This window comes from Corvus kubaryi, unplaced genomic scaffold (assembly GCF_017639235.1).
Source record: "Corvus kubaryi isolate FWS band 111438036 unplaced genomic scaffold, C.kubaryi_AGA036_p1.0 69, whole genome shotgun sequence".
NCBI lineage: Eukaryota > Metazoa > Chordata > Aves > Passeriformes > Corvidae > Corvus > Corvus kubaryi.
Genome location: NW_024582057.1, coordinates 3431815 through 3450529, shown reverse-complemented (window position 1 = coordinate 3450529; position 18715 = coordinate 3431815). Strand labels below are relative to the sequence as shown.

General features: G+C 41.3%; 2 protein-coding genes across 4 annotated transcripts in view; one reads left to right on the top strand and one right to left on the bottom strand.

Moving 5' to 3' along the window:
* The window catches only part of DTNBP1 (dystrobrevin binding protein 1), a 63521-nt gene extending 60810 nt beyond the window's left edge, over positions 1 to 2711 (top strand). For both annotated transcript variants that reach the window (XM_042049154.1, XM_042049153.1), the window contains exon 10: positions 1793 to 2711. In XM_042049154.1, the coding sequence (XP_041905088.1) occupies positions 1793 to 2040 (248 nt within the window). In that variant the 3' untranslated portion in view covers positions 2041 to 2711. The remainder of the gene's footprint in view (positions 1 to 1792) is intronic.
* Positions 2712 to 3389: 678 nt separating this feature from the next.
* Positions 3390 to 18715, bottom strand: part of JARID2 (jumonji and AT-rich interaction domain containing 2) — a 213795-nt gene continuing 198469 nt past the window's right edge. The window contains exons 13-18 of one of the 2 annotated variants that reach the window (XM_042049151.1): positions 16213 to 16318; positions 15247 to 15429; positions 9903 to 10033; positions 7687 to 7870; positions 6050 to 6157; positions 3390 to 5318 (exon numbers count right to left, since the gene is read on the bottom strand). In XM_042049151.1, the coding sequence (XP_041905085.1) occupies positions 5142 to 5318; positions 6050 to 6157; positions 7687 to 7870; positions 9903 to 10033; positions 15247 to 15429; positions 16213 to 16318 (889 nt within the window). In that variant the 3' untranslated portion in view covers positions 3390 to 5141. Of the gene's footprint in view, positions 5319 to 6049; positions 6158 to 7686; positions 9203 to 9902; positions 10034 to 15246; positions 15430 to 16212; positions 16319 to 18715 lie in introns of those variants that run through there. The other variant, XM_042049152.1, reaches the window with a different exon arrangement.

Genomic DNA, 18715 nt, shown 5'->3' with positions numbered 1-18715 from the left:
GGAGATGATGAAGCTCCTTTAAAAGGTCCTTTTGATTTCTTCTGAAAATACAGATTGAAATATTTTTATGGAAATACTTACAGTGCTCCCAATGTACAGGTGATTAACACCTGCTGTGAACATGAAAAGCTTATGGCAAATGGTCAAGGCACAGTTAACTACTAAAGGTTTTTTTGTTTCATTGCAAAACCAGAATTCAGATGGGTGGTTTTGGATAGGCATCCACTTCATGCATTATTAAAGCTGATCATCGTTTGAGCTTGCCAGTAATTACAGAAACACCCTTGCTGGCTGTTTGGCAGATGCTGGACCAAGAAGCTTCGTGTCCTAACAGCAAACAGTCTTAGCTGGATTATCTAAGGAAGTGCAGAAACTACTTTTTTAACTAAGCAGACAAAATGCATTAGCTTTTGAAAAAAATACATTATTTTATGCTGTAATCTTAATATTACAGCATGTATGTATAGTGTCTATACATGCACATACACTGCAATATAATGTACCTGTGCTGTAGTAATGTTCCAGCACTGCAACATTACTGCAGTGTAAGTCTTGTGAATCTTGCTCTTGTGGTTCCAGACATTTTATTTCCCTCTGATTAAGGGATTTTTGTGCTTGCTTTAAGAACTGGGCACCCCGGTATCAAACCAAATATGCAATAGTCTTCATTCTCAGAAAAATGAGATGGCTTAAAGGTAACCCTTCATTTTGCTGTCAGGGGAGAACTGGGTTGTCAGGGCAAGGTTTGTTTGACAATTGTGCTGAACACCACAAAATAAAGGTAAGTTTTCTTAATAACTGGTAAAAATGAGAATCAGCTCAAGACATTGAAATGTTTTCAAATTTGCCTTGCTACAAACATTGCCAGCTTGTGGGCATTGGCTTTGCAACGTTTCATGACAGTAAGTTAAACTGCAAAATTGAGTTAGCTCTGTCACTCCTGAAAAACCTCTTTTGTGTGTTGTGTAAGTTATTCTAATGCATGCTGGTGTACACCACATTAGGCAGGTTCTCTGAAATTTCTAGCATTCAAATTTCATTCAGGTACTTGAGGACCAGTCATAGGCAATGTGGTTTGAACTGCTCTGCAAACAGTCTGAGCAGAGGTAAGGTGTAGCTCATATCCATCTGACCCTTCTGAAACACTTCTCCAATATAAATTTTTAAAATAATTTTCTCACTAAAGTTACCAGCTGAAGCTGGGTGCTCTGACTATGGAGGAACACTTGTTAGGTAGAAAGGAAAGAAAAAAGGGCTTTTTTTGGCAGACCACATAGAAAGTGTTCAGATGTTTCCTCATTTTAACTTACTTGTTGTCAGGGACTGTCCAGGGAAGAGGATCTAATTTTGAAACCTGAACTCTTAAACTGCAAGCAAACACTGTTACACTGAACTTGCCTACAAGTCTTCTGTGCTCAGGATGTGGAGGAAGCAGAGTCTTAAAATCCCACTCCTGTGCACCTGAGCTGGTGGTACAGCTCTACCAGAGGATCGCTTTCATGCTGTGGACAAGGATTTGTTTTGCTTTTGCATCTTCATTTTTAGTCAAAACTGGGCATGATTATTCTTGCTTGCTTCCTAGTTGTTTGTTTGGTTTTAAATTTCCAATTTGTGTAGTTCTGTTGCACTGCATTTGTTGGGATTTTCTTCTTGGTGTCTTGCAAAAGAAGAGAAACAGCCTGAAAGTGACTCCCTAACCAGTGCAGAGCTGATGTTCATGTACTGACTTCTCAAGCCCCTTGCTGAGCCAGAGCTTGACTTCTGTTGTTGCTGTTGTTTTCCCAACTCTCAGGACCCGACTCCAACACCTACGTGAATGAGATAAGTCTTCAGGTGCCGAGCCAGTCCGAGTTACGGCAGAAACTCTGTTCCCTCTCCTCGACCTGCACCGACTCCGCCAGCCAGGATGCGAGCGAAGGAGAGTCTCCCGTTGTTCAGTCTGACGAAGAGGAAGTTCAAGTGGACACTGCCCTTGCTGCTGTAACTGAGAGAAAGGGTGCTTCAGATGGCAGTGATGAAAGTGACTCTCAAACTATTTGAATCTTAAAACCATATCCTTTAAGAATGACTTCTGAATGAATGAACAAGTGAATGAAGAGCTTGCCTGTGTAACAATTTGCTAACCAAGCATAACAGCCAGATCTTTATACTTAGTAATACTGCCTTTTTACAAAATTGCCAGTCATGTGGAGGTTGGTTTTTAAAGAAAAAATTATGCCTAAAGCACACACACTTTAACAGTCTTGGGGCTCAGGGGAGCAGGAAAACTGTTGTATATACTATGTATAAGAGAATTTAAGGGAGGAGGTAGAAGTTACTTTGACCACTAACCTTTAAATGGCTGATTTGGAAGTACTTAAGAGTTGATGTGTAATACTGAACCCAAATTGTTCCTTTGCATGTTTTCAGCTGCTGCAACTGAAGATTTAGGATCCAAACCAAAATGAAAAGTTATTTTCTACTCTTTACTTCCTACTGCCTCCTGCCTTTGTCTACTAATGCAGCAGTCTAATGTCTACTAATGCAGCAGTGTCTACTGTTCTCACACTTCTTATTCAGGACCAACTTAGTTATAGGTGTTAAGGAAAAAATAAGAACCTGAGAAGGAGGAGAGATGCATATGGAAATGTTACACTCCTTGTGGAGCAGGTATCTTAGCTTTGTGTAAACTTACTCCTCTTTCAAGATAAAATAAAGTATTTCTATCCCAACCATGTCTTTTACTTGATTACCCAGGTATTTTATCCATGACAAGTGAACAGAGGAGCCTAACTCAGAAACAAAAATGGTTATTAGGAGCACCAGTGTAACATGCTTTTTCCATGGTAACATCTGTTTGACTACACTAGGGAGATAAACCTGACTTAATTATTAATTAAGTGCATGTATTTTAGAAACCTCAGGACCTATAGGCATCATCTCATTGCCGTTTTTTCTGCAGTCAGTTTTCTCTCTGAACTCGAGGTCTGACCATGTCTAACACCTGTTGCTTGTCAAGTCTCATGCTCTATTTGCAGGGATCTGCTCTCCTTTGAGAAGGCTCCTGGCTCCTGCTCTTCCTGCACAGAGGGAAGGAATGTAATCAGAAACAGTGTAAGTAAAAGGATGAGCTGTGATGTAGATTCCTTCCAAAGACCTGCCCTGACAAAGCCAATGGTTGGGAATGAGGCATCTCCTGCTGCCTGCCACCTGGGAAGTGGTCAGCTTCCTTAAAGACTCTCCTGTTAGCTGACAAAGTGTTTCCTGACCCCTGTCTGGGAAATGAAGGCTGGAAGCTCCCTACCTACAATTAGAGATTTACTATTTAACAAGGCAGCTGTTGAAAGAAATTCATCTTGAAGGAACTTCCTTTACTCTCTTGCTTTCCAGAAGACAGACAAAATGTCCAAAAAGTTTTGTTTTTTTTATTAAACCTCGTAGTACAAACCTGGAAAGTAAACAAAAAACTGGCAATAAACAACATGAAGTCTTTCCTTACAAGGAAAGAGAGCAGAGCAGCGCTAATAAATTAAAATGTCAAACTGTAAGCCATAGTCAGAAGTTTACTGTCAAGAGGGAAAAGTACACAGCAAGGCCATAAAAACCAGACAACCACATTTGAAAACACTTGACTCTGTTTATGTTATTGTTAAATATTCCAAAACAGTTCAGTCTTCTGCAACAACAACCAACAAATTGTATTATAGGACTTTCCTGACAGTCACCACTGGCAAGCTCAGTGCAATATGGGTAGCTACTGTATTGTTGAATTCAATTACGAAACAAAACAGTTTGTGAAAACATTTTCCCTTTTTTATTCCACACATACTGTACACACAACCAGAAAAGGGCAACAGCTACTCCATTATTATTTTTTGTTGTTGTTCAGTGATGTAAGCAGCACTTATAAATGTTACAAGAAAAACCCTGTAAGCATCCAATCCAACCGATGAAGAAAGTGAAACGTAAGGCTTTTCTTCATCTTGTCTCTTTGCCATCCCTCCCCCCACCCCAAGAAAAGGCTCAAGTATTTAAAAAAATTTACAGGCATATGTACAAAAGGTGTTTTTTTTTTGTTACAACATGAAGAGAAAAAATAGACAAGATGAAAGCAAATGCATTTTCACATTCAAAAGAAATATGCAGACTTGCTAGTGGCTCTAAATGTGATCATATAATGAAACAAATTCAAAACGAAAATTAATGCTTGACTGTGTAAAGGTGTGAAAAACAGCAGTGGAATGGAAATGGAATGTTAGAAAGATTGCACGTCTATGACAAAAGAAGCACTTATGGCTTCAATCACTTTTTTCTTTTTTTTCTTTTTTCTTTTTTTTTTTTTAAAGGATGCTATTGAAGGGTTTTTGATAAAGTAGCCAACAGCACCAAAAAATAACAGAATGGATTTCCTAATGAAATCAGGCACAGTTTTCCCTCACATGACTCCTCAAGGCAGGCAGTCTTTTTTCCCTCCTTTTTTTTTTTTTTTTTTTTTTTTAAATTTTTATTTTTCCCCCTCAAAACAGATGCATAGTGATGTGCTGGTAAAAGAGAACATACTCCAAATCTCCTCCTTTTGCCTACAGTTAGGAAACAAAGTCCATCTTCAGCTGCCATAACCTCCCAAAGAAAGTGTGTATTCTCCAATTTAAAAAATTACAAAACTCATCTTGCTGTGACAGAATAAAAGACAGCCAAAGTAAAGCAATTTCTTTCAAGTTTTTGTCTCCCATCCCTTTTCTCTCTAGAAAAATCTGCTCACATGACTGGAGAACAAATTATAAAACACATCAAACTTTAACCTATTCAAAAAATGGGTTAAAAGCCTTTTTTCACAGTTACCAAAAAGGCTTTTTATTTTTTCAGCCATAGGGACAATACAAATTAATATTTTATCAGCCCCTTGCCGGTTTTAAAACAGTGACCATACGGCAGTTTAAAAAAATCAGACTGCTGTATCTATCTATTCTAAGTACAAAAAAAAAAAAAAATTCAACAGTTTAATGCTAAAACAAAATTAGTTCTCTAAAACCAGAAGAAAATCTTCTTTAGAGCTAGTGCAAAGACAGCTTGTATTCTACAGCAAGTACTCCAAACTATGGTATAATAATTACAAAAAATATATATAAATTGACAAAATGAGAGTGTTGGCATCTTCAGGATTAACTTGAAGCACTTTTGGATGAACTGGAGGATGAAAGCCTAGATGATGGCACGTCCACTGTTGCTCTCTTACGAGGTCCTCTTTTTGGTGTAGGCTTGCTGATACAGTTCTCAATGCTGCCATTTTTACCAGATACTTTTCCACAGATTTGATTGACCAGACTGATTATTTGTTCCTGTTCAGGAAGTGGGAAAAACAAAACACAAATTAGCATCTGCTCTTCCTCCAGAGTCACTTAAACAGGACAGCCATGGAGTGCTCAGAAATGCTGGGAAGCCCATCTTAAAAAGCTGCTTGTACCAGTGCTGCTCTCCAAGAGCTGACATGGTCATTTCTCCCACTGCTTTGCTATTTACCTTCGGGGCCAAGTCCCCTCACAGGTAAAGACATGGGAGCCTCAGCCCAGAACCCAGGCACAGTCCTAAATCACCAGCTTGACTTCTGGGATTATTCATCATCACACTTGCTTGGAGCCATTACTGCACCTCTCATCTAGACATGCTCTGCAAGTCTGCCTGAAAGGATGCTCCTGCTGGACTGGAGTAAGTCAGCTGAGCTTCCAGTTACCAACAGAGGGAAGGTATTCCAAAGTACAGAAGTTACCATAACATAACCAGTGAAAGCAAAGCCTCCTGTTCCATTCCAAAGCATTAAGTGGCTTCTTATGTTCTGTGGTACATACTCATGCAGTTTATGCTTCAGGTTTCATCTCTGTCATCATGTTTCCCTCTGTTTTGTTTTTTTCATTTAAATCATAATAAAGCACCTTCTTCACACATCAAAAACAAAACCAACCCCCAAACCCAAGACCATTTTCCTGAGGACTCAGCAGGGCAATGGCAGAGTTAAGTCTACTCCCAAGTGTTGGTTACCCAGCCCCCAGCCCTGGGGCGGTGTCACGCTCACCTCATCGTAGCGGTACATCATCTTCAGCCCCCGACACGACTTCTGCTTCTCCACGTGCCGCAGGGCACACTCCAAGCAGAAGACAACATTTTCATTCTCCTGTACAACCTACATAAAAGAGCAGAGGTGGGGGGTAAGAAGTGCAGTTAAGGTTCAAATTGTAGCCATGTTCCCCACACACTATTCAACTAGTGCCTGGATTACTACACCTGGATTTTACTGCAAGCTAGTGGAAGGAGGTGTAAAGCACTACATTTTGTGAAATGATTCAGGATGTGTAGTAAGTAGAAAGAACATCTCTTTCAGAGTGCTAATGTTGGTAAATACATATAATTTTTAAAAACCAAAACAAAAAAAAACCCCACCAATAGTAATGAGGGCTAAATCCAAACTGTATATGCATTTATTGGCATTTCCTATGCAGTCCTAAAGATCTCCTGAAAGGAGGATTTTCCCATTACTTAAAATGCTGTCTTGAACAAGGATGAAATCAGCTTAGCCACAGGATTCCTCAGCTACTGTCTTGTTCAGCAGAAGTCACATTTGCTTAGCTGGCTGCCTGCCAGGCCTGCACACTCAGCTTGGAATTTAACGTCCAAGTTGGGTTTTTTTGTCCCTAACTACTGTTAAAGACACGGGAAAATCCTTCCCATGATTAAACTTACTCCAGAGCAAATGGACCAGAATTAAGAGATTCTGGTTAGTGTTTTGGGTTTTTTTTCCAAGAAACTTATTTTAAAGTTACTTCCAACTAATGCTGCTTAAACAGTGGTCTAAAGACATGTAAACTCAGCATACTTTATCCTAGGGAGGGAAATGGCTACATCTGATTATATACTGTTACATTTCATTTCCATTAAAAACCTAACATCTATAACCAAAAAAAAATCCCCAAAAGATGACAGAGAAAAAGAACTCCCAAACGGAAAGGACTAAATATGGACGCACATGCACTTTGTTATGTTTATTTAAATACCTATTCTTGGAATTAAGTGGTATTTAAGGTAGTTGGGAGGGGCTTTTGGTATTTTTAATGATATTGCTGTGTTTGTAGGTGTTCTGCATACAGCTCAAAGCCTGGAAGTGTCACCACAGTGGTCAGCACACCTTCAAAACCCACTAGGCAATTCCCTCTAAAAAAGAGAAAGCTTAGGGGCTATTTTTGGACAGGTTGGCAAACAGCTTGATGGATAGGATAAACTTCGCCTGCAATTTGGCTTGCAGGGACATTGTCTCAGCACAGGCTGTGGCTGCATGCCTGTGGTTCATGGCATGTGTGTGAACTGTACCTCATCCCGAGACCTGCTGTGCCATGACTTACTGCTGCTGGCGACCTGCAGGTGTCTTTGTTAGCCCTCCTCATGCAATGCAAACATCTCACAGGTGTCCAAGGGCAGCTGAGTGCCTGGATAATTTATCCCCTCTTCTGGCAGGGTGGGAAGCCAGCTGACACTGCTGCCTTCTGCCACCACTGGCCAAGGCAGTAAGTGTTCTGACAAACTCCATCAACACCTCTGTGTCTTGCACGGAGTGCAGGATGTGGCTCTGTGGCCATGTGCTGTCTCAAATGCCTATAGATTACTGGAATGCTAGAACAGGGGGAGAGTACTGCAGGAGTGGCAGAGGACTGTACCCACCATGGAAAGATAGCACAGGTGCTGACAGATCTGACACCTCCTCTCTGACGTTTCTAACTGCAACCACTTTCGAGGCTTTTTCTTGCCATCCACGCCGGTGCTGCTGCTGTCGTGGCTGCCGTAGCGCGCTGAGGAGTGGAGACCGGCCTCGTACAGCTGCTGCCGCTGCCTCAGCTCCGTGTCCCTGTGAACGGAGGGACAATCAGACACTGGCACTGCCTCCAGCCACCACAGAGCCACACACAATCACCCTTTACCACACTCATCACTGAAACCTGAGCTCCACACAGCAAAGCCCTGAGTGTTGTCAGAGGTTGGTGCCATTTCCTAAGCATGGCAGACACAGCCAGCACCCGGGAAATGCTGCCTAATTGCAAAAGCTATCTCCGGATTTTAACAGTGACCACTGTATCAAGCCAATGGTTCTCAAACTGCTCCACAGAGAACTGGGGATTGCCGAAGACTTCCTGGAGGTCGATGGTTGTTCGGGCCATGTGGAGAGTCGGGAGCTGTGGCTAACATGACTGTCATTCCTGAAGTTGCCAAAAGCCACCTTGAGGAAGAGGAGCCGTTGCTGTCAGGAGTAACAGCCCCTTCATCAGGAGGCAGAGATGAACCAAGGACCTGCTGCCATAAGGTGCTTCAGGCAGGAAAGGGGGAGCAGGGCAAGTGATTGTGCCAAAAGACGAAGATCTTGCTGTACACCCAGGGAAAAAGAAGGAGATGTCAATTAAGAACAACCACCAAGCCCTCCGGCTGCCCTTCCTTCACCCATGGCGTGTCTAAGGTGGACAATACCTCCTGTGCTGAACTCTACAGCTTTAGGAGAGCAGGTTGGGTTGGAGCTGAGTGGAAGACAGCAAGTGTGGAGTGAGCCGAGCAGATGGAAGGGGAGGATAAAAAAGTGCACCACCAGACACAGCTGAAGATGAGTGGAGAGCCAAGCTAAGCAAATGGCACGGGCAAACTGAGCAACCAAGGCAGATCAGGAGAAGAGGCAGCAAGAGACACAACAAACAAGCAAAACAAAGGAAAAAAATATGTACAGTGTTCCACTTCAGATGGCCTTTTTTTTTTTAGATTTTGTTGTTTGGGCTTTTGTTTACTATAAGCAGCCACAGGAAGGATCGATATCCTCCAGTGAATTCCAACCTATGCATAAGAACAAGTTTGAGAACCACTCTGATAGAGGTCGATGTGATGGTCTAAGAACAAGCACCAACATTTCTCTTTCGCCTTTTGTACTTGCAGACTTCCTCTTCAAGGGGAAAAGAAAGGCACTTGAAAGTGGTTATTCCCACAGGGGAACCACCTGCAGGTAAAGCAGTCAGCACACCTCTTTGCATTTCTTTCTGAACACTAAACAACACATGGGCTGTTTTCCCCTTCAATATGTCACTGGAAATTTTCCAAATGAACATGCTAGTTAGTTAAATACAGTTTGTAGACTCCATTCATCAAAACTTTCTTGACATCTCGAGTATCAGTTGTCACAAACTTGAAAGATAGGTAGCAACTACATGGTAGGGAACAAAAGAGAAGATCATTACAAAGGAAGCCAGGCAACATTATACTTTCTTTTCTCACCTATCTAAAGAGAAACCCTGAACATGTGTCCTTAATACTGGAGTGAAAAAGGAGTGTGAAGTTTTTAAAACACTGGCAGTCTAACACCAGATGTGCTACCATGCATGCACAACTGCTCACTTACTCACTGGTTTAAACCAAGACAACTTTCTGTATACAAAGGACCTTCTGCACCTGTCATGTAACAGTCTTGATGCTGAACACAAGGGTTCCTGGTGCAAAACCCACTACAGACATGGATTCACAGTGACTACTGATGCCAAGAGGTTGAAAAATTCGAGGTGTTTGACCACTTGGCACCACGTAGTTCACATAATGCATCAGGAAATCTTGACTCTCAGCACCAAGAATTAACAAAATAAAAACCCAGTGCAAACAGTAGTTTTAATTCTTTGATGGTGTCTAAAGTAGGGAATTCTTAGAGTAAGACATCCCAACCATGGGCACTTTCACATCAGCTACAGCCAAGGAAGCTGCTTCTCCCATGTGTGCCTGTCTTCAGGTACATTTGCTGGGCTTTTGCTTGGATAAGTAGGGGCAAGGTGTGTCTGAACGGGTTACTTACGGCATCCACCTCTGGAGTCTGTCAATGAAAACAAAAGAGGTACAGCAGGCCCCCAATTCGTTACCTGAGCTCTCCCAGGAGCGATGATATTGTACTCAGAGTCGGTCCATTTTCTTTTTTTGCTTCTGCTGTTGCAATCTGATAAAGCAACTTTTCCATTGAAAATGGTTTGGCTATACGGCGCCGCTTCATTTCCTGGGACAGAAGGAAATTGCCACATTAGTTCCCGAGCAAATTTGAAAATAAAATGTTATCAAGAATTAATTCAAAGTTAATTAACTAATATTATTAATACTAATAAATTAAGACAAAAAATAGCCTTTTAAAACAATCACAAGTAAAATCTTTCCCTAGTCCTAGTTAAAGTGTTTGTGTTCCAGGCACCTCAAAATTCTCTCCCTAAAAATTAATTTTTCCTGTGGAGGCCAAGAGGAGCAACACCATCACTCAAGCTCAGTAATACTGGATGGCTCAAAGTGCAAACTGTAAGATCTATACATATGACCTCCTTGAAACCCAGGACTCGTGTTTTTTTGCATCTTTAAAACAAAAAAGACAACTAGCATAACAGGCAGATGCCAAGGAAAACAGAGAACAGGGAAAAGAGAGGGGTTCAGGTCTGCTTGTTACTGGTTCCTCTCTGTGAAAGCTTTAAAGTTATATTTTTCACTCAATACCAACGGAGTGATTTTGGTAGCTTTTGGTAATTCTTAGGTAGGCAAAGTCCTTGATTTAATGTGCAGGTGGGAAAAGCGTAGCATTTTCCCTGTACCTGCAGAGATCAGTTTTGGCTTATGGAGAGTCAGGGAGTTAAATGACACTAACACCAGACTGTAATGTGAGGGTAACATTTCTGGTTAGTGGTTAAACCTGCCAAATACCTACACACAACCCCGAAGATTTAATTTTTTACCTTAAATTTTTTTCACCCTGTTCTGTAACCCTAATTACATGCTCTGGGTTATTTCTTTTTTCAGAACCAATATATCATTAAATTAATCATTTTTAACAGCACCAATTGCATGCATTCAAGTGGTAACTATCACATTAAATGCAATAGCAGCCTTTGCTGACCAAAAAGGGTTCAAAAGAGGTTCAGAAGTAAGAAAAGTGTTTTTCAGAAGCTATTTGCTCTGCTAGACCCTGCATGGGGTTGGAACAGCTACACTGCTAGGAATGGTATAGGAGGATTTTTCCATGTTAGGTTTGCTTAGTCTGAGGTTGTGTACACAAGAACAGACTCCAAGGCAACACACAGAGCAAGGATAAAAGGTCATAGTGGGTGGCTGGAGAAGAAAGCAAGGTCGGCTCCAGCTGGGTGACAGCTCAGGGACATTGAGCCTGAGCTGGGTTTAGCACAACTTGCTGTATCTCTGCATTTATCTGAATTTCTGAATCCATGTACATTTTTCTCTTTCATACAGGACTGAAATACACAGGTAAGTATTTTACAACATACTTGCACTGCTGCCTAATTGTTTCTTTTAGTGACACATTTTTCAGTGTCATGAAAGTCAACAAACATTCATATTATAATTATCATCAGCCTGGCACTTGTGATCTCTCCTGCTGTCATACATCTCTTGGTCCTTCATTTTCCAGGCTGAGCAGTACTCTTACATTTAACGCAGAGGCTAATTAGTAACTTTAACCATTGATCTCAGCTGTGCTTTTTCTAGTTCCTCTATATTCCTTCTGCAATTAGAATTGCACAAACCACCAAGACTACACAGTGCCAGGGCAGTGTTTCTGCTTTGTTGTCTGTTCTCTCCGTGTAATTCTTAACATTCAATGTATTTTTGTTATGCCACTCCAGAGCTTGACTGGAGCTTGACTGACAGCTCCATAGGAGCTCAAAGACCTCTTTTCTCAGTAGCAAGAGCCTGTCATTCTGAGCCCATCTCTGTATCTGTCACATTAGGATTACGTTTTTAAATTTAAATTTAACATTTATCAACACCAAACTTCATCTACCATTTTCTCACTTGGATCACTCAGTATCATGAAATCTTTCTGTAACACTTCATAGCTTTAATTTTTGCTGCCATTACCATTAATATCCTCAGCATAAAGAATTTGTTTTGCTATTAGCTTCCCTTCCTAGGTTATTTATTGATACATTAAACTGTGCCAGTACAAATTCCTAGGAATGCAGAAAGAGACCTCCTCCCTTCGTGATAAAAACTGACCCATCCTCTGCTTCTCTTTAAATCAGTTATTTTTTTTGGTGTGTGAACTTCATCTCCCAATTTATTTAAGAGCCTTTTCTCCCAAAAATGCTCACAGACTCTGTCAGCTGCAAGTCTTCTTCTTACCTACTTCCAAAAGTTTCAAGGCCTGGAGGCCATGACCTTGGTGCAAAAGCCACCATTGGTGGTTGCCCTGCTCTTATTCTTTTGTACATTTCCTTTTTCCTTTTGGTGTTTAGGAAGTTGTTCTCTGAAACCTCTTTTTGGTCTGCATTTCTGTGTATTTAATGCATCTTGCTGCAGATGTTCTATTACTTGCATTTTCATCTTCTGAGTACAAAAGGGATTTTTTGGTCTTATTTTCAGACTCCTTTCTCCTGGTGTTTAGCTGTGCTATGTTTGCCATTTGAAATTGTTTGTTTTGGGGGTTTTCTGCTAAGCAGTGTGCATGTATTGTGAGCCTCTAACATGGCATCTTTAAGCAATTTCTATGCTGCATGCAAACACTTGACCCTTCTTTCTGCATTCTCAATTTAACCAGCTTCCTTGTGTTTATGTGAGGCTATCTTTTAAAACACACCACAGCAGTGGTTATTGCATTTTACTGCTCTTCCAAGGTTCTTAATCTCCACTCTCCACCACAGCACAGCTCTTTGCTAGTGAGGACATCAGGTCCGTTTCTGTAGGACATCTTTCCCTTTGGTTTCATCTGAAGGAGCCCCATGTGCTCAGGGCGGGACAGCTCTGTGTCAGGAGCCAAGGAGTGGGAATCCTGTGGCATTTTAAAGGCATGTTCCGCACCCAAACTAAAACTGGAGGCAGAGGAAATACCTGTCCAGGCCCTGCCAGCATCTTCCCTGGATGGTCAGGAGTAGTGTGCAATTTTCCTATTGATGAGATCGGTGCAGAGGGATTCTGTCACTGGTGACAGAGTTAAACCTGGCTTATGGACAGTAACCTCTCCTGTGTGTGCAGCAGTGCTGCTCCAACTGGAAGACTAACTCCATCTTTCCTGTGTACTTCTTCCTCTTGTATTACAGTACCAGCTGAGTCTCTTCCCACCAAATTTCCAGTAGGCCCTATAGCACCAAAGCCCTCCTTTAAAACCAGACATCCCCTCTCATTTCCAAACCTCTAACCCAGAGTGTCTTCATTTAGTCCAACATTCTGTACTTCAGTTTCCTAAATGAGTTTCACTGACTTTGCCCAATGCCTTATTTGAAGCTATGGAGTTGTCCCTTTGCCACTCCAAACACACGATCTTCCACAACTTTAAATCTTCATCTCATCCTTACCTTAAAATTTCAAGAGCTCTTAGGGTGCTTTTTAAAAACCAGCAAGCTTGTTCCAAGTATGGTCTAGGTTAAACCTGACTGTCCCTTTACACAGGTGTTTATATAAACTCTTTTATTCCAACAATTTTCCAAAGGGCTTGTAAGACTGAAATCAATGCAATTTCAAATGCAGAATTTCATTTTTCCATGTATTAAAGGAGATTGAGCAGTCATTCAATACAGAAATGAAACAACATCATTTTAGTAATATAAAGAGAGTCACTATAAAAAAAATCAGGTCACAGTATCACAGGATGAAAACAAAGTTAATTTATCAAATGCTAAAAACTGTCGGTATTGCTGTGGAGAACGAACAGACAGAAGATACAGTTGTTTATCAGAGAGTTTCTTTAACAGTCCAAAAGGGGAATCTTGCCCATTACACAGAACATCTCACCACCTCTGGAAAGCAAAATCCTGGCTAGCCTTTTGGCAAAGTGCCTTGTCAAAGTGGAGGAATGAAAGAATAATTTCCAAAATTAAAGGGAATTAAGAACATAAGATAGTTTGAGGACAGAAAGGGAAGGGAAAAAAAAAAAAAAGAGAAAAGAACAACGCAGTAGATGTTTTAAAAGTTATTTTGATATCAACTTGTTATCTGTGGTTTTGTAAAGTTTGTGAGAGCTGTGACTTCAATTTCCAAGGTAGGTTACCATAGACTGTAATCTGCTGGATTTTCAGTCATCTTATATTTACCCAGTGCAAAGCTCTTAAAAATTAATCAAAAGAAACTGTTCTTCAAAATTTGAGGCACCAAGAGCTGTTTAATTGCTGCATAGTGATTTCTGTCTCTTACAGGAGTAGCATTTTCATGAAATCAAACAAGTGTTCAGCAGAGCGATAAATACAGCATATGGAGTTAATATAATCATGTACGTTCACACAGGAAAGGTTAGCTCAGGATTCTTATGCCTTACTTAAAGATATACACAATCCCCACCTTCCCCCAAAATAAATATGTAATAAAATAACCTTTTATTTCAAACTAAGTTAATATACAGTTAGTATAACCAGGCTGGAAGAATTCCATTTACCCTAAAGAAGCAATCCCTAACTGTGGACATATTACAGTTAATTACTTAGTAACTTGGTCTGAAGCTGTAAAGGATCATTTACTAGTGGCTTAGCTATAAAACACTACCAAAATAGTATCTGTAACCCAGAGTGTATTTCAGAAGGTTGGGAACACAATTAGTGACGTATATTCTTTGTCCAAGAACACAGAAATGTAGCCAGAATCATGATGACTGGACCATTCACCTACTTCTGCAGGCAACCTGCCTTGGTCAGGTGTGTGAAAAGGGAATGGGAAGGTTATTTATTTACATCTGGTATTGGATGGGCTGGTCAGTGAACCTAAGGATTTTCAAGTTGATTAAAATTGAAATTGCCCTGATCAACAGCTTTTCCTGAAGGAAGGAGCAGAGAAAAACAAGCAGTACAGCTGTGAGTGTTAACTGACTCTGCCTACCATAGGAGCTAACAAGCACAGTTATTGAGATATTTGCACCTGAGATTCTAATGGTTCTAGAAAACATCACTTAAAAAAAAAATTAGTAAGCATAATACAATGTATAATCATTAGCTCTGACGGGATTTTTGAAAAGCTTCCTTGCAAACTGGTCTGCAGGCATAACAGTCTTCTGAATTTTTTTATATATACACAAGTCTTTAACTGTCAGTGAACAACTCAGTCACTTTTCTGAAAACACTGGATCGTCTTATGCCTTGCAGAACGTTTTCCTTTCTTTTGTTTATTTAGTAGTCCAGAAAAACAGATGTAGTTGCACTAGTCTCACAATGCTACCAATCCTGGAATGTCTGCTTTGCTGTCCTTTTAGATGGCAGGGCCATGAATCCATTCTAACTCCTTTTCTCAACTTACCTTGGCTGTTTTAAAGCCCATACTTGTCCACTGGGTGGTAGCAAAGTGCACCGATTCGGAAACACTATAGCCACAACACACTTTGGACACAAAGGATCCCGGAAAACAGACAACAAACTGCCCGCTCTGCTGTACAGTACGGTGCACCCTGATCCCCTCCTTACACAAGATCTCTGGGGAGATCTAGAAAGACAGAGGGAAAAAAAAAAAGAGAGAGAGAAAAACAATCAATTGGAACTTTGTTTTACAATTCTCTGATCCTCTTCCTGGCTGGGTGCTGCCACATGCTACTGCTCATGGAGCAAAGTGTGCTCTGCCAACAGCTCTGCTCCGGTTGCTTTCCCTCTCCCATTCCTCAGCATTTGGAGTGACAATTGCAGAAGTGGCTCTCCTCAAACCAACATCTGCCCATTGACAGAACACTGTCTACTACTACAGAATGCAATGCAAGTCATTCAGCTTTCCATCCAATCTTTTCTGACTTGGCACTGAATCCATTGTGCTACTGCACTTCTGTGAGATGTTAACATGGGTAGCCAAGGGAGGGATTTTTGTTATGGGCTCCCAAATTATACTGAAATGCACTAAATAGAAATTGTTATCCACAAGATAAACAAAGGACCCAAAAATACTTAAGTATTAGGCTTCTCCTATCCATGCTGGCTGGCATCATAAAACGTCAGTCATGGCAGATGAATTGATGAAATCCCACTCCCTTTTTGAGGCTAAATACATTATAGACAGTATTAAAAATGGACATTTATTGCACTGTCATGTTTATTTTTATATTAACACACAATAACAGCCTTGTTAGAGAAATACTATGTGGGTAAACACTGCAAACAGACAGTAGCCCACTCTGCATCACTGCGGTGTAAGACAAAACCAAAATAAATCCCCAACCAACCAGCCTCCTGATTAGCCTTGGGTTCTCACATGGGAATGCCTCTCCCAGTGTTAACCTACCATGACATTACTTTCAAGCATTTCCAGCCCTGGAGTGCCATTGGCTTGCAGCAGGGTATGTACCACATCATCAAGTTTGTTCTCCTCCGCAGCAGGAATGCAATACCTGTTGTTTTGTCAGAGGAAAAGAGAAAGATTTACTGTGGAGTAAATAATGGTCCACAGCTACACAGTACCAGGCAATTCAGATCAGCACATTGATTAGAAGAAAAAAATCACACACAGGCTTTCACACACAGTTCTTTTGGTAAAACACTGAGGATTGAATGGAAGTTGTTTATTCAGACTCAGTCTGATCATGTTCAGCAAGTATCAAAGGACACAAAATTCCCAAAACAGAAATGAGAAAACTCAGCGCTCTGTAGTCAGAGGAGAGAAACCAGCAATAGATTGCTCTTCATTTTAACAGCACCAAACCAGCTAACTATGGGCAGAAGTTTGCATCTTGTGAGCACCAATATATGTTGTCATCTTTACCATAAAAGGCTGCATTTATTATCTGTGCATCAACCAAAGGATCTTCACATTTAACAACATTCTCTGTAACAGTCAAGGAACCACAAATCCCCTATTACTGTTAGTACATGAAGTTGCCTAAGACCTTCTTGCCTTACTTACTGAACAAATCCCACATCCCTCCTCTCGGTTGCAACAAAAGACCTGACTAAGAGCAGCCAAAGTGGCAGGAGAGGTTTCAAACTCTGCTGGGCATCTGCCAAGTTGCAAATCCTCCTCTCCTTAGAAGCCAAGGAAGCAGCTGTCCTCTTGTGCTCACTGCCAGCACTGCTCCCTCAGCAGAAGTGACAAGAAGTAACATAGGAGTCTCGAGTCTTAGAGCCACACATCCACAGAACTATTTTTTATATAGACCTTTTATATATGGATACGGGGAGGCGATACGGTGACAACTGATCACTGCTCTTGCCTGCAGCCTGTCTGAGGGTGATGGTTTATGTCCACCCAGAAGGTACCTGCTCCCAAAATCTGGCAGTTCGTACTTGATGACTGCAAACTGAGCAGCACAGCTCAGTGGGAAACACAGTGCTAATCCTGGGATTCCCAAACCTGTCTGGAGTTGCTGCCATGCTCTGCTTTATTTGTGACGTTAGTTTATTTAGGTTTGCTATGCTCAGGCAAGTAAAAAGCATCTCCAGCTTTTTCATGACTACCCTGTTCACTTTGGCAATGAGACCTCAACCTGGAGTCCATTTGCCCCCATGCCAGACACACACACACATAGAGGGAATCGTTTTTCCAAACTTGGAACAAGAGAATGAAGCTAGAAAGATTTTGGGGAACCAGTAGTCTTTCTGCCATTCATCTGAACTCTCCAGCAACTTCAGGAAGTGTTCTGCTGGCCTCACAGCCCTTGTCAGGGTACTTGCTTATAATGTGCACTAAGTCCGTGTGCATCATGCAGAGTTATCCTGACTGATGAGTTTGTAGGAGGCTGCACTTCCTAGGATTTGAATACCTCATTACTGTTCACTGTACTGATGATGACTTTGATTTGTGTTTGTTGATCTTCAAGCCAAGAGGCAGAAGACATGACATTATCTGCTCGTACAGCTAATTACAGCCACAATAAGAGCCCTAATAGGCTGGTTGCCGAGGTGTATGAAGACCAACTCCTTACACATATATTGACAGTTATCAGGACCTTGCTAAGAAATCCCAGGGTTAGAGAGAGGTGAAGTAGAAGAACTTTGTCTTGATAAGTAAGGATCAAGTCCCAACAGCAATTTTAAATGCCATGTCTCAAATACTTTACAGTGCCTGTGTTGCTAAAGTGACAGCTTCAGTACAGCTCCCCACGTGTGGGGGATCACTCTAGTCACACTATAATAACAGATTTGAAATAGGGATGAAAATTTGAAATAGGGATTTTAAATTTGAACCCAGATCATGGCAGAACCCACTCTTCTCTTCTAGAGTCAGAAAATACGGCTGGAACAGACAAAAGACTCAAGCATGCAATCCCTCACAAGACACGCACAGGAAAATGCTTGGGAAAGACGTGTGAAGAGGAGGGGCAGTGCATGGAACTATCTGAATACTTGAGCAGGACTGAGGGGAATGAGATCCTTTTCAACTGGTGTATGCTGCAAATGCACTCATCTGCAATTCCTGATGTACCTATAAAAATGGGAAGTTAGCAGCCAGTATAGACTTCTGAGTGTCTTGGGCAGAAGATGATTTCCTTCTCTCTTTTAATGGGCACTGAGGATCCCTCCAGAATAAAAAGGTTAGGTAACTGACCTCTGCCCTGCATGCAAATTGAGTTCTCCCCTGTTTAATCTCCAGGAGGTAAAACCTGAGAGATTAGAAAGTGAGCTGAGCAATCTGCAGTAAGTGAAATGATTTGAGCACCACAGGGATCTGTCCTTGGAGGAGAAGATTTCTGGGTGGTGGATGGACTTGGCAAGAGAGAGGAGAGGTGCTGAGCCCAGTGGCTGCTTTGTTGTCACCAAAGCAGCAACTGAAGGCAAAGCTGTCAGGGCTT